This window comes from Patagioenas fasciata, chromosome 2, assembly GCF_037038585.1.
Source record: "Patagioenas fasciata isolate bPatFas1 chromosome 2, bPatFas1.hap1, whole genome shotgun sequence".
Lineage (NCBI taxonomy): Eukaryota > Metazoa > Chordata > Aves > Columbiformes > Columbidae > Patagioenas > Patagioenas fasciata.
This window is the reverse complement of record NC_092521.1, coordinates 167875939-167890402: the sequence shown is the minus strand read 5'-3', so window position 1 is coordinate 167890402 and position 14464 is coordinate 167875939. Positions and strand designations below refer to the sequence as shown.

Below are 14464 nucleotides of genomic sequence, written 5' to 3'. Positions count from 1 at the left end.
CACTACCAGTGAGGCAAAAAACAAAGAAGAAGAAAACACAACCCCCTGAAAACCTCAGTCCAAATATACGATCTTTCTTTCAGAAAACCCACTAACAAAATATCCGTCCTTTCAAGGGAAAGTCTCACAGCTCTGCTTTTGATAATTTTTCCCTGTATTCAATCAGAATTCAATGTGTTACAGTTTTGTCACAGATTTACAGAAATCAGCAAATAGTGACAGCAATGGATTTTTTTGTTGTTGTTTCAAAGCAAAACATCATGATTAGTTTCTCAACCCCTTATCCCAGCCCAAGAAACTGATACTGAAACCTCATGCCTGAAGTCCTGGGAACACTACCTCTGCAGCTGTCCTCTTTTTCCTCAACTACCAGCCTGCTTTTTACTTAAAGGGATAATTGATAGATTAAGTCAAACATCTGGCAGAATTCTGCTTTGGTCTTTTAAACACTTTGGAAAACTTGGTAGAGCCTATGAAATAGGGTATCAGAAAATGGGTTAATTAGAACAGATGGAAAACAAAATCACAGGCTATCCAGTCAGGCTGATTCAGAGAGGAGAGATACAGAAAGAAGAATTTTCTGAACTGGAATCAAGTCCCATAATATCTTAGAGACTAAGGCTTTGCCACAGACGGGAAAGCAATGTGGCAGGAAGAAGATATCATCTCTGTGAGAAAGGCTATGAGAACTCCACGTCAGCTACAACAGCACGACAGTTATACTGTGTGATAGCTCTGAGAGAAATGCTAAATCCACTCAAGGTTAACCCCATATTTGGTTCACAGGTTGCTGGAAGGAGTCCCTAATGGCCTGAGCATCACCTGGGGACTAAGTAGAAAAGCACTGCTCATCAGCCAGCTCCTCAGTTCCGTTCTTCCTCTCCTCTCCTCTCCTCTCCTCTCCTCTCCTCTCCTCTCCTCTCCTCTCCTCTCCTCTCCTCTCCTCTCCTCTCCTCTCCTCTCCTCTCCTCTCCTCTCCTCTCCTCTCCTCTCCTCTCCTCTCCTCTCCTCTCCTCTCCTCTCCTCTCCTCTCCTTCTTCCCTTCCCTTCCCTTCCCTTCCCTTCCCTTCCCTTCCCTTCCCTTCCCTTCCCTTCCCTTCCCTTCCCTTCCCTTCCCTTCCCTTCCCTTCCCTTCCCTTCCCTTCCCTTCCCTTCCCTTCCCTTCCCTTCCCTTCCCTTCCCTGTTTAAGAAAGTGGATGATCATTATTCCAGTGCCTGAGACTGTTTTATTTTGTGTTAAAAGCACAGGTTAGAAAGCAAACACCACTTGTTATACTGACTGTTGGCAAGACTTGTGAGTTGGGACTCACAGGAGCTCTAGATTAATATGTTAATTTTGTTTTGTTTTCCCTTTCCCATTCTCTCCTCACTCTCTCAGGCTTCCAAGATTGCCAGCTCTCCCTTTCTTCTGGATTTCAGTTGCACTTGTTTTGTTCTGGGATCATTTTCAGCTCTGTGCTGTGCTTTTAATTTTGTAGAATTTCCTCTTTTGGGAAGTCATCAGGTGGTCAAGGTTACCTGTCATACCTTTGTATGTGGGTTTTTTTTTAACTATAGCTTTAATGTATAATAATAATCTCTCTTTCTACTGACCAGATGAGGATGTAGGTGTCTCAGTGGCAGTAGATGTTTCCCCATATGTCAACAGAAACTAGATCAATAACAAGTCCATCCTATGTGTTTGGTATTATAGACTGTTAGTCTATCACCATTGACCCAACTGATATTTTTTGGCAGCTGATTCTGAATTGAGGTGGTGGAGGAGAAAGAGGCAGTGCAGCAGCTCAAGGGCTTTTCCAGCCCTATCTTCTAGGATACTCTAAACCTCTTCCTTTTGCTAATGCAATGACTTTGTTGCACCAGACTTACTTCCCAGCAAGGATTCAGTATTATGTTAATCCCCAAAATGTTCCTCTCAGAAAAAGAATGGCTTGTGGGTGAAGCTGTGTGTAACACTCCATCTTCACATGTCCTCCTGCCTCAACTGTGAGAGAAATTCATTGGTTGTGGCAATGTGTATTTATAAAACTGGATTCCTGGTATCTTCAGCCTCCTAAATTGCTGAAAAGGGAAGAATATGAGGTATTCAAGACGAGAAGATAGGCAGCAATTAGGCATATGAAAATATGGAGTGCTCCTGCCAGTGGTTTAATGGCTAGCTGGAGGACAAAGGAGACCATAGCCGTGCTGATTTCATTGCTTTGATGGAAACTTACATTAAACCAGAATATGCAAATTCAAATGAAAATAAAAAAAAAAAGACTGCTTCTGTATATTGACAAAATGGGGTTTCCAAACCCACAGGGCAATGCTCTGGTGAAAGGCGGTTACATCTGACTTTAATTTTATATATTTTTTTTTTTTAAAAAAAGACAAATGTGCACTGACAGTAACCATGATAAATTGTGAAGCTTTAGGATCTGAAGCAAAGGATGCTCAGGCAATTGGCTTCAGGGAGTAGGCAAGCTGCAGGCAGATGAGCTCAGGGAGGTGTGTGTATAATACTTCTCACCTACTTCAGCTGCTGAGACCCCCAGGAAAGGACAGAGCTGGGAGTAGAGCTCTGAGCCCCTTCCACTCTCAGCAAGGAGCCTGTGAAAATCCACTATTGCCCTCTGCTGGAGTGAGGGCAACCAATGGGACCTGGGCTCTGGCTGGTGACAAAGATACAAGGGAAAGATGGAGGGAGAGAAAGAAAGAGGAAACGAAGAGGAGAACACAAAGAAGAAAACAAGGGGAGAGTTAATTAGTCCAAAATGAGAAACTACGTCACTGTTTGAAAGTGCTGGATGAGGAAGGAAATGAGTAAGATACAAGTGGAATGATAAAAATTAGAAGGGAGGGAGTAAGAAGGACAGGGAAACACAACAACATGAGAAGAAGGAAGGAGAGAGGAAAATAAGCAAAGGAGAATAAAGAAAAAAGATGGAGGGGGAATACTGAAGAGGATAAGGAACTGAGAAGGGAAAGATGGAGAAAATCTGACATGCAGAATGCATGACTGGATGGTTGAATGAATCAGATATATAACCAAATGAATCAAATATAGCCTTTCTGTGTTTGTAGAGTGGGAGAGAAACATGTACAGAAGAGTAACAGCAGGACAAGGGGCAGATTCACAGATTCACAGCTTTAAAGCCAAAAGGATATTTGTGATCACTTATAGACATTGCTCTTTGTACTGTGTTCAATGAAGGATAACAACCTATTATGGTTACTTGTGTCCAGAGATGCTCCTCTGTCTCTGCAACTCAAGGATAGAGATGTAACCTGAGTAGCTACCATATGGGGAAGTCTCTCCTGGGATCCTGCACTGACTCCATTAATTAGTGGTAGAACAGGGACCTTCTTCCACGGGAATGTCAAAATATGGCTTGCAGTGATAAGTGACTCCCTGTTTGGCCAGAAGTAAAGAGAAGACGTGAGGATATGTTCAAGAGGATGTAGTGGAGGAGAGCTGGTTGTCTTGCAAGGGAGGTGTCTCTGCGTGGGTGCACAGGGGAGAGCAGGCAGATGTGAGATCACTGGAGGGAATTCCTGCATCTCCATACATTGGAACTGGCCTGGCATGGGTAGATGATGGCATACCAAACTTTACTTCTTACAGTGCAATTGGACTGGGTGGTAGAAAAAAGAAAAATCAGAGGATTCTTCTAGTTCTGCTCCTTGACACTGTTAAATACAACAATTGATCAATTATAGGGTTTTCCATTTACCTTCACCCTCCCCCACCAATAGACTGTTGTGTGATAATTCCAGTCGGTTATCATGTTACATCTTGTTACCTGCTAATAGAAGTGCTGCTTTAGCTCAGTGGGCTGCATCAGTGCTCTCTAAGTGTATAACGCTGAATACGATATCCAGTTAGCTAATGAGCAGGATTGTTATTGAATTCTGTGGCATCCTGAGTGCTCCTGATGAGCTGGAAAGCTCTCAAGGCCAACCATTTCTATAAGGTTTTCTGCACTTCCCCATGTCAGCTGAAACGGAAATACCATGAGAAGAGCATTTTGACCTCTCTGATTCCGTTCCCTGATTGAAATGGAAAATGCAGGGGAGGAGGAACACAAACATTGCAGATAACAGCAAAATGAAGCTCATCAGACTTGTTCCCAAACTGCAAAATAAAAGGGTCAGGCAGAGTTGGTTAGGGGGAAGGTTTAGTCTTCCTTTGACTTTATCTGAAGGAGTATGACATGCATTTCTTTTTATCATTTTGTCTTCCAGAATTTAAAGAAGCGTTCTCACTCTTTGATCGGACTCCTAAATCTGAGATGAAAATCACATATGCACAATGCGGAGATGTCTTGAGAGCTTTGGGGCAAAATCCAACCCAGGCTGAGGTCATGAAAGTTCTTGGCAGACCCAAACCAGAAGGTTGGTGTCCTCCTCTGTGTTTGTTTTGAAAAAAGATCACTTCAAGAATTAGGTGTGAAGCAGCTGAGGTCTCCGTTTTCTGATGGAAAGATTAATTTTGAAATAACAAAAGATATGGAACAACCTCTGCAAATCACTAACAGAAAAGTAAATGGGGAAAAAATTATCTTGCAGTCAATATAATTGTCACAAATTTAGGAGAATGTATTAATTTAATGGCCTTGTGAGTCAGTGTGTTTTACAATGACAAGTCTTGTCTTTTAAAATTGCTTTGATGACAGGCATTCACTTGTGTTTACTAAAAACACAGATATTTTGAAGACATCCAAAGAAGCAAAGGGATAGACTGATTGTGAGGACACAACTTGTTCCACAAAAGTATGTGTTAGAAGGTCCGTAATGATTCCAGTAATATTTCCCTTCAAGATCCACCATGTCTGAATAACTCTTCAGAACAAAGTAAATCTCCCTCAGACCACAACCACATTCAGGCATTTTCTAGATGACTTCCATGTCCTTTTGTTCTGCTGAGGTGGAACGGACAATTAGGTCCTCACCCAACAACTATGGTATGTTACGGTATAGCAGTGACACAGTGGCACATCAGACAAGGAGTCATATGGGAACAAAATGTCCTCTGATTCTCTTGAAAGGCAGAGAATCAGGAAAAATGAGATACACAGTCCTGGTCCTGCCTATTTGCTTTGATTCTTCTCTACCAGTACGATTTTAAACAGCTGCAAAGCAAAGCTGATTTTGGATTGGGAATGAGCTTCTCTTACTGTCTTCTGCTTAGTTTCATACTTTTATGCTGTGTGAAACAATCTTAGGAGACTTTTCTTGGGAGGATTTTCTTTCCTTGATGTTTGTATAGGTCAGATACTGGGACATATCTGTCTGTCTGTCTGTTTATCTATCTATCTATCTATCTATCTATCTATCTATCTAAAACTCATCTTCCTCTTTTTGCCAGACCTCCTTCCTACTCTATCCGTTTCTCCAACTGTACTTATGATATTTCTACACTCTTTTCTCCCATTTAGCTGGCATTTATTGCCACGGTTTTTCTACCCTTACAACCTACCCATGGTGGATGCCCCATGATTAGTCCTCAGCTCTCCCAGAATCCACCAAACCTTTCATTTCTATCTGTGTTATTGTAGACATGAACTCCAAGATGATTGACTTTGAGACCTTCCTACCCATGCTCCAGCATATTGCCAAGACAAAAGACACAGGCACCTACGAGGACTTTGTGGAGGGTCTGCGTGTGTTCGACAAGGAGGGAAATGGAACAGTGATGGGGGCTGAACTCCGTCATGTTTTGGCTACACTGGGTAAGGTGAACCTTTTTTCATGCAGTTTCATCACTGAGATTTTTCCTATAAAACTTGTACAATATTGTATAACCTTTATGGAGAAAATGACTGAGCAAGACTTCAGCCATCACATTGTCCTCAGTTATAATGACCAAAAATAGTTCTTTAATAATGAAGTTGAAAATCATGGACCTATATCTCAAATATTTGTCCTTCCTTCCTTCCTTCCTTCCTTCCTTCCTTCCTTCCTTCCTTCCTTCCTTCCTTCCTTCCTTCCTTCCTTCCTTCCTTCCTTCCTTCCTTCCTTCCTTCCTTCCTCTAGTATTTCATTTTTCAAAAAAATATTACATTTCTGTCATAATAAAATAATCTGAATATTGGAAACCCCATCTATTTCTTCAATATTTTCCTCATTTTTTTCTGCACTTTCAAGAAGAGTTTTAAGATAAAGCACTTTTTAATCAGGTGTCATGTTTAACAGAAGTGTCTCTGAAATGGAAAGCTCCTGTTTTTAAAATAAGGATCAATATTTCTCTGTCCTGTCAGATTTTGACTTCAGAAGTTCTGTTTTTCACAGAAAGTGATGACAACAGAATGAGTGAAGGACAGAAAATTTGGCTGTAACTTAATGACAGGTTTCCCATTTCGATTAGAAGGCACTGACATGTTGTCAGCTGAATCCACTATGCATTTCTCAAGATCACCCTCTTCTACTAGTGTTTTTGTATTATTTTCAGAAAGGATGAGCCTTTACAAAAGAGCTTTGATTTGGGAGAAATGATTCCAATAATGGGGTTTGACCTGGGTTGTCAATTCAAAAAGTCAACCCTTTTATGCCCAGGAGTTTTCATTCCATGACATATCCATCTCTGGTAATGACACAGGGAATAAGAAAACAAAGCAATGCTGCTTTCCTTTTTTATCACTGATGATATGGGATTAGTTTGGGATCAAATTCAGTGATGACAAAAAAACCCACAGTCAGGACTGATGTCCTATCTAAACTGACCTGGGACAAAGAAACCACTCTGGGCAGTTTTGAGAGTTTTTCAGTTCTACAAGAAATACTTTCGTACTTACCCTTCTATTTCCAGTGACTCACAACAACATGGACATTTCTAATTTTCAAGCACCGATAGGAAGCATTTTAATCTTCAGAATTAACCATCCTGTTTAGATTGGCTTTGCTAAATATTGGTCACATCCAAATATTCTTTAAATTAGCATACTTTTCTGTTCCATTTTCAATAAATCGGTTGAATTTTCACACATTCACATCAGCTGAGGTCTTGTTCTCATGTACCGGGACTCGAGGATGGAAAACCAGAACAATATGAGTAGCAGGGCACACCCAATGCACTTTATTTTTAATTATGTTATTTTATTTTATTTCATTTCATTTCATTTTATTTTATATTTTCTATAATTTCAGCTGAAGTCAACCTCAAATTTGTCATTTACTTTTCAGGAACTCATTTGATCTTATCCTAAAATCAGTACCTAATATTAGAATAAGGGAAGGAATCAGGTTGATCTCTGCTGAACCAGAATGAAGCCTTACAGGCAAATAGGCACGTAATATTTAGAAAATGAAATTGAGTGAATCACTGATCCAAATCAGAGATCCTATGTTTGACCTTGGAATCTTCCTGAACCTCAAACTCAGAGGCAAATTAGATGGTGACTCTACAGAGAGTTTGCTTAGTGAGGGCTTGGTTAAAAAGTGATTGAAACCTTCAGAATTTGGCACTTAGAGAAAGTTTATTCTTAGAAGAATGAGTATGTGAACATGATGTCATGTGGGTTTCCTTATTTATTCTGTCTTTTTTGGTTTCCAGATCAAATTTGCTCAGCTTGTAAGTACAGAATTAGCTTTCCTAGCAGTCAGCACCACAAATTAAAGTGAAGAGAAAACCTCCACCCCTTCTCTCTCACTTTCTTCTTTATTCTTCTGTAAATTCTTTAAAAAGGCCCCAGGTACTGAACAGGCATTTTGCTTTCCACCCAGGTGAGAGGTTGACTGAAGAGGAAGTTGACAAGCTAATGGCTGGTCAAGAAGATGCCAATGGCTGTATCAACTATGAAGGTAGGTATGACCACTCTGGTCTGAACCATGGCCGTGTGCTTGAAGACTTTGTTGCAATTATCCTGAGAAATTTTGAACCTGTGGAAGATCTGACTTCCAAAGATCAGAATGTGTGCTTTTCCAAATTTTAGAGCAATTCAGATTCTATGATTCACCTGATTCACCTTCTATTGAAGCTTACTTATATTTTCCATAGCTGAATGGTTGTGGCCCTTTCAGGATGAGGGGCTATGCATTATTATTTTGTTTACCTTTAAAAAAAAATGCATTTTTTTTCTACCTGCTCCCACACTTCCTTGTCCTTTTAAAAAGCGATACACATTCATTTTGACACTTCTTTTAAAAAATTGCTAAGTTTTCCTTCAAAACCCCAGTAAAAAATGTTATCCTTAGCATCCTGTTTGGTGTCTTAAGAATCTTACAAGAACTTCCAAAGACCTCCCATTTAATTTCATTGCTCATGAACATGTGGATCATGGTTTTCTTCTGCATCTTGCAAGCTTACATGCTTCAAACTGTTCAATAAAACACCAATATTTTAGTAAGGACCATGAACACATTTTTTTGTATACATCTGAGTCCTTCAGGTTGACTGGTGACTGACCATTGATCATCTTGGTGATTTAGTTCATCTGTCATATTATCTGAGCCTTTTATGAGTATTTGGGTTGGTGATCTACTTCTATTTAAAAATACCAGTGGTCTGAGCTCAGGGAAACATTTCTTATGAGTATTTTGTTGCTAGAAATCTGTAGATTTAGCCTGTTTAGATGACTCGTAAACTTATGTTGAATTCAGAGAAATTCAGAGCATGGGGAGATAACTGGGAAGGAAAAAATACTTCTGAACTTCAAAACATATTTTTCCTTTTCCTTTATACAATTTCAAAATTTTATAAAATGAATGTGTGGGGTGTTTTATTTGGTTTTGGTTTTGTTTTTCTAATGGAGAAAAACGGAACTCAAAACTTTTTGAAACAAAAGTTTAATTTGACTTTGAAATACCTTTTTTTTTTACTAAACTGGAGAGATAAGGTCACCATACTGGACCTGGTGACCTGCTGTGGAATCTGGAGGTTAACTCAAGGCATCTTCAGTGTCCCCTGCCTTAGTACAAATGTGATGAATTCTTGAAAGTCTTGTGAGATGAGGACCCATAGTTTCTCATGACCATATACTTAGGAAAGTCAGTTCCATATGGCTGCCAGGGGTAAGGGATTAAGCAAACTATAGATTGACTGATGTAAGCTTTCACTTCAACTGGCTATCTAGACTTCTGGCTACACTGCACTGTATATATATGTTATCATAAGGACTTACAAAGTGTTTAACACCTAGTATCTTGAGTGTTATTTACAAAGTAGTGTAGTCTTCATTGCATCAGAGGAAGGAAAAAGAGTGAATTTAAATAAAAAACAGGGTGAGATACCCAGGATGTTATTGAGTTCAATAAAAGGATGTTGATAAATGACCCTTCTCTTCCTCTTGTTTCCAGCTTTTGTGAAACATATCATGGCTAACTGAACACCAGGTGAGTCTCTTCTGTCCTCCTTGCATATCCTATTATTGTGGTTTTGGCATCTGAGATAGGCAATCTATAAGTGACTAATCAAAGAGACTGAATATTTTCAGGATGCTGTACAAGCAAGTAGAACAAGAAGAAGTAAAATGTTTTCTTCGCCCTTTCAAGTGCACAGAAAATCAGTGACCTTTCTGCAATTGTCTGGTAAATCTGGACATATTTATTTTAGAAGTCCAATGTAATATATCCTAAAAGGATTTGATTTCCAAAGAGGAAGAGGTCATTCCTTTATGATTGACTGGAAACTTCAAAGGATGCACATTTTTCATGTTCACTTACAAGTCTCTGCTCCTAGACTTCTAAAAAGGCAAGGAGATATTACTGAGATGACTAGAGAAAAACTGGGCAAAAAGTACATGGAAAAGTAGATAAGGAGTAATGAACACCTGTGTCACTGAACCTACACTTGGATGGTAATTGTTTGTCTTCCATAAATCCGGTTCCTAAAATCTCCTGCAAATGGGTTGGTTTTCCAGAAAAACACAAGAACTTTGTTCAGCACAACTTCTGGCTTTATTCAGTAGTGTTGTCCAAACCACAGCACCATTAAGGGTATCTCTGTCCCACCATTGCAAATGAGCTGAACTCCATTTCCAGTATTTCCTGGTCATCATTTATGTTTGTATTCCTGGAAAAGGCAGCCACTGTTTTCAACTGGCATTCACCATCATTTATCTCCGCTCAAGTCCTGAGGAAGATCTGACCTTAGAGTTAACCAACTCCATCTATTCTGCAAAGTGTCTGATAGACTGGGAAACAGAGTGGCTTCCTTCAGATCGGTTCTGATTTTTTTGCTTTTAATTTGTTTGGGTTTTCTTTCTTCTGCTTTTGTTTATTTTTCTACTCTGTCCTGACCAGGCCTGGCTTTGGTTTGGTTTTGGAGTTGACATTGTCCCAGCCCACCGAGACCTGTCTGCTGTGTGGTGACTTTTGATTGTGTTCACTGACACCCCAAGGAGAGAATTAAGCAGGAGTCACATCCAGGTCTTTGGGACTTCTGTCCCAAGACATAACTGACCAAAATGTAAACCAGCTAAAAAAAGATGACTGCTTTTTTCTTATTGTGGTCCAGATTTCTTTCTTAAAGGCATTTATCTTCTCCGAATATGCACCCAGTTTTTCAGCACTGGCTCTCAGTTTTCAGTTCCAAAGATCTGGACTGGCCCACAGCCATAGCAGGTAATCCAGCAGCTAGGGTGATCCTTACATGTTGTTTAGAGATGTTTTCAATCCTTAATCCCACCTTAAACCCACTGCTATGAGAAATTCCTATTCTAATGCCAAAGATCTTTCTAGTTACCTAACGAAATGCCAGCCACCAAGGAAGACAAACAAGCATTGGTAAAGCTGGCACAGGGCTGGGAGATGAAGCATAGGGGCCAGCAAGGCTATCTGTGATTATGATGGGCTTGGAAAGGGAGCTGATTGCTCCTGACTCACAGAGAACCAATGTGCCACTGATTTACCAATGAGCCATGATGGTCGTCATTCGGGGGTGGCACCTTCCACTCCCTGCTGTGTTGCTGTTGGCACCTTTAGGGAAAGACAATTGTGGTCGTTACCCTTTGAAGGGTGATGGCCCTTTTCCGTAGAGGATATAACAAAAGAATCCAAAGCATTGGATTTGAACTCAGTGGGAATCTGGATCTGAATTAAAAAATAAAGTGATGGCTCATGTTTCTTGGCCACTCCTGTATGCTGGAGGAAAGCTAGAGCTGTATCCCAACATAAAAACTGAACTGTGTCTTTCCCTTTCACTTTCCCTTCCTTTATTTTCTGAGTATAGTTGTTATGACTACTCTGTATTGATTTTTCTTATATATATAGCCTCTCCACTGGCTTGTCCCCAGGTGTTGCGTACTATTTATAAAACAAAGTAATCACATCTTCAATTAGTGACTCTTCCAGGTTTTTTTTTTTGCCTCCGCTGCCCCCCAGGTCAAGTGCTCTGCAAAATTACAATCAACTGTTCTTCCTTCACAGTAGACATTGCTGTAGAAAACACTCCCAGTTTGGCTACACATCTACTCCTTGCACTGTTCACTGGCAAACACATGGGCATCAGGAGACATTAAGCTTTCTCACACAGCTAGAAAGAACTGTACCTTACTTGTGGTCAACTTTATCTCATGGCCTATCTCTTGGGTGCATATCCATTCATGGGAGCTGATCAAACAGCCCAAAATGCCAGGATGGAACACTTTTGGGATCAAGCTGAATGTTGTCTGAATTGTTCAGATACCAATTTCTTTACTATAAATCTCGTGTTACAAAACTACCCTGTCTAATAATGTAAGCTCAAGTAGTAGAGCAGTACAGCTGGAGGGGTTGTCCATAGTGTGTACATGAGGCTTGATTCAGTGTTCCACATGTAGATTCTTGGTGTTGTTTGAGATGCTCCTCATGTCTTAGGTATTCATGGACTCACAGATGGGTTGCAGAGCCCATGGTAGACTTGTGGCAGCTGGTAGCCAAGCAGGCTTTAGGTGCTGAGGTGTGGGGAAGTGAATTCAGCCCTTTAACTTGAAATTAAGTGAAATCCTAGAATATGCCATCAGTGTTCGATCATATGACATAGTCATCCTTGACTCACATTATATCAACATGCCTACAGGTAGGTGTCTACATGAAAGTGGGGTGTCTCTGTTTCCAAACCTAAAGGAGGTCCAGTTAGAAGGAGCATGAAGAGTGATTTGCTTCATCTGAAGAAGGGACACAGATGCAGGGAGTCCAGCTGCCAATGTTGAGAAGGACAAATCTCCCGTGTACACTATGTCATATTTGCCATCTGTATGGGAATGTTCTGAATGCCTGGGGGATCTCAAATTGCATCAGGTGTTTATGGGTTGGGAACTGAATCCTGTTTGAAATCTAGACATCAGCTAGAGAGAACCCCCTGTGCTCACATGTTGCTGACAGGAGACTGACTGCAGAAAATAACAGAAGTAGGAGAAACTGCCTACTGGCAAGGAACTAGTCTGTTTTTCTGGAAGGCTGAGTCTTTACCCTGGCTTTTCATCTGTCATGGCTATGATGCCTCTCCATATCATTGCTTCCCATGTTTTGTCCACCATTTACACTTTGAGTGTAAGATTGTGGGATTGGGACTGACTAAGGATATTTTGTCGTGTTGTGCGATTGCTCTTTGATGTCAGTTGGCATCTACATAGTAGAGAGACACTCGCTGCCAATAAGCTGAGTACAGATGCATATGAGGACAACTGAGGCTGATTCCTGGTGGCATTGTTTGTTTTTTCTTTCTTCCTCTGATGATTAAAAATAACATTATTTTTCAGGACAAGATAGGCGCTGAGAACCGCAGATGCTGGCCTTGGATTTCACTGTAATGGAATGTCTTCTCATTTTTCAGCCCAGATTCCCATTACAGAGCTACAAAATGTGCTGTCCCTGAAGTTATTTGGAGAAATGTTTTTTTGTTTGTTTTGTCTTGTTCTTTCATGAGAAGAGGGTGGCCTCTGTGGAGATTCAATACACACAGGAAACTGAAGAAACTGGAATCTGAACTATGAATACCTGGACATTGCCTTTTTTTTCTTTTTAGGACATAATGTAAACAAGCAATATGAAATTATCAAGAGAGAGGGGAGAAAAAGGAAGTAATTTTTTTCATGACTAATTCAATCAAAAATGTATTTGTCATTTAGCTGTATCCTTCTCTCCCTTCTTCCTTCCAAAACAACTGGACCTTTCTCTTTGTGTTTATTACATTTGTAAAAAAATAGCTTTAAGAGAGTAAGGGAGAAAAGAAACTAAATGAGTTGTATAAATGCCATGTATGCAAGGAATACTCTTCGTCTTTAGAGGAAGACAGTAAAAGTAGAATGCCCGGCAATCAGCAACAAACACAACCTTGTTCACATGTTTCTCAGCTTTGGAAGATACAACCCCTAACATTTAAGATGAAAAAGAAAAAAAACAAGGCAAAAGAGAAGTGTACACAATGTTTGCCAAAATGCCTCTCTTCTCCACATTGATTACTTCCCACTCCAACAGTTTGAACTATGAAACAAGTAAAAAGTCTCTCCCGATGCAAATTGGAAATTGTTCTGATATATGTATCTTGGTCCTGTAGCTTTTTGCAGTAAAACATGGGATTCTTTGTCACCTGGTTTTATCATTGTTTCTGTGTCTGTGTGTGGGAAAGGGAAATGAGAAATAAATGATGGGAAAAACCTCAGTAGAGGCAAAGGGAAGTTGAGAAGCATGAAAAAACGCATGGGGTAAGTTGGCTTATTTTCTGGGGAATAATAATTTTAAAAGGAAATAAAAGAGAGAAAGAAGGTATCTTTCGGAGGTGGAAAAGGGAGAAGTTAGAGGCTGGTACACTTTATTAGGCAATACTGAAAATCTGAATATGTAACATTCCATTTAAGCAAGAAGAATTATTAAAACAAACAACTTGGAAACTCAGTAGAGGAAAGATAATCAGTGGAACATTGGAATACTGGGTTACAAACTGCACAGCAATGACTGAATAGGTCTTCCCCACAGAGAAGATTTGCTGTGAACAAGAGAACACAAACTATCAAATTACATTAATATATGAGCCATAACAGAATGAACCGTTCAATAGCCATAATAGAAAATCAGCAGCTAGAGAGCTAATGAAGTATCAAGCTGATGGCAATAACAATAAAATGCTAAAGGAAATTCAAAAAGCTAGTGCAAAAGGAGGAGTAGAAACATGCTAATAATGACAAGAATGCTTTATATCCAGCCTGGGTTAACTTTACGCAAAGATGCAAGTAAGAAACAAACAAAAAAATCATCATCATAAATTACTGGTTTTGAAGAAACCACCATCTGAAGCATCGGTCCTGAGCAGAACCGCGTGTTGAAGAGGCCATTGATAAGGCCATAAGATTAACAAGCAGGTCTGCTCTAGTGCTTCGGAGATGGACACGAGAGATAGTGACCAGCAGTGGTCCATCTCCTCCTCACAGCTCTCTTTGTAGTCATCCACGTCTATTCTCAGCGTTGGCTCCTGTGGTTTCCTAGGGCCTACTTTGTCTTGGCCAAGCAACATTTCATAGGTATCTTACCTTCACTGTCTTGTAAATCCATATTTAGATCCTAATG

At 40.1% G+C, this 14464-nt stretch overlaps 1 protein-coding gene across 1 annotated transcript in view; it reads left to right on the top strand.

Annotated features, from left to right (window-relative positions):
• The window catches only part of MYL3 (myosin light chain 3), a 36398-nt gene extending 22909 nt beyond the window's left edge, over window positions 1-13489 (top strand). Inside the window, exons 3-7 of the mRNA XM_065829962.2 lie at window positions 4229-4378; window positions 5542-5715; window positions 7706-7783; window positions 9278-9313; window positions 12661-13489. Of these exons, the coding sequence (XP_065686034.1) occupies window positions 4229-4378; window positions 5542-5715; window positions 7706-7783; window positions 9278-9306 (431 nt within the window). The 3' untranslated portion in view covers window positions 9307-9313; window positions 12661-13489. The remainder of the gene's footprint in view (window positions 1-4228; window positions 4379-5541; window positions 5716-7705; window positions 7784-9277; window positions 9314-12660) is intronic.
• Window positions 13490-14464: the final 975 nt, after the last annotated feature.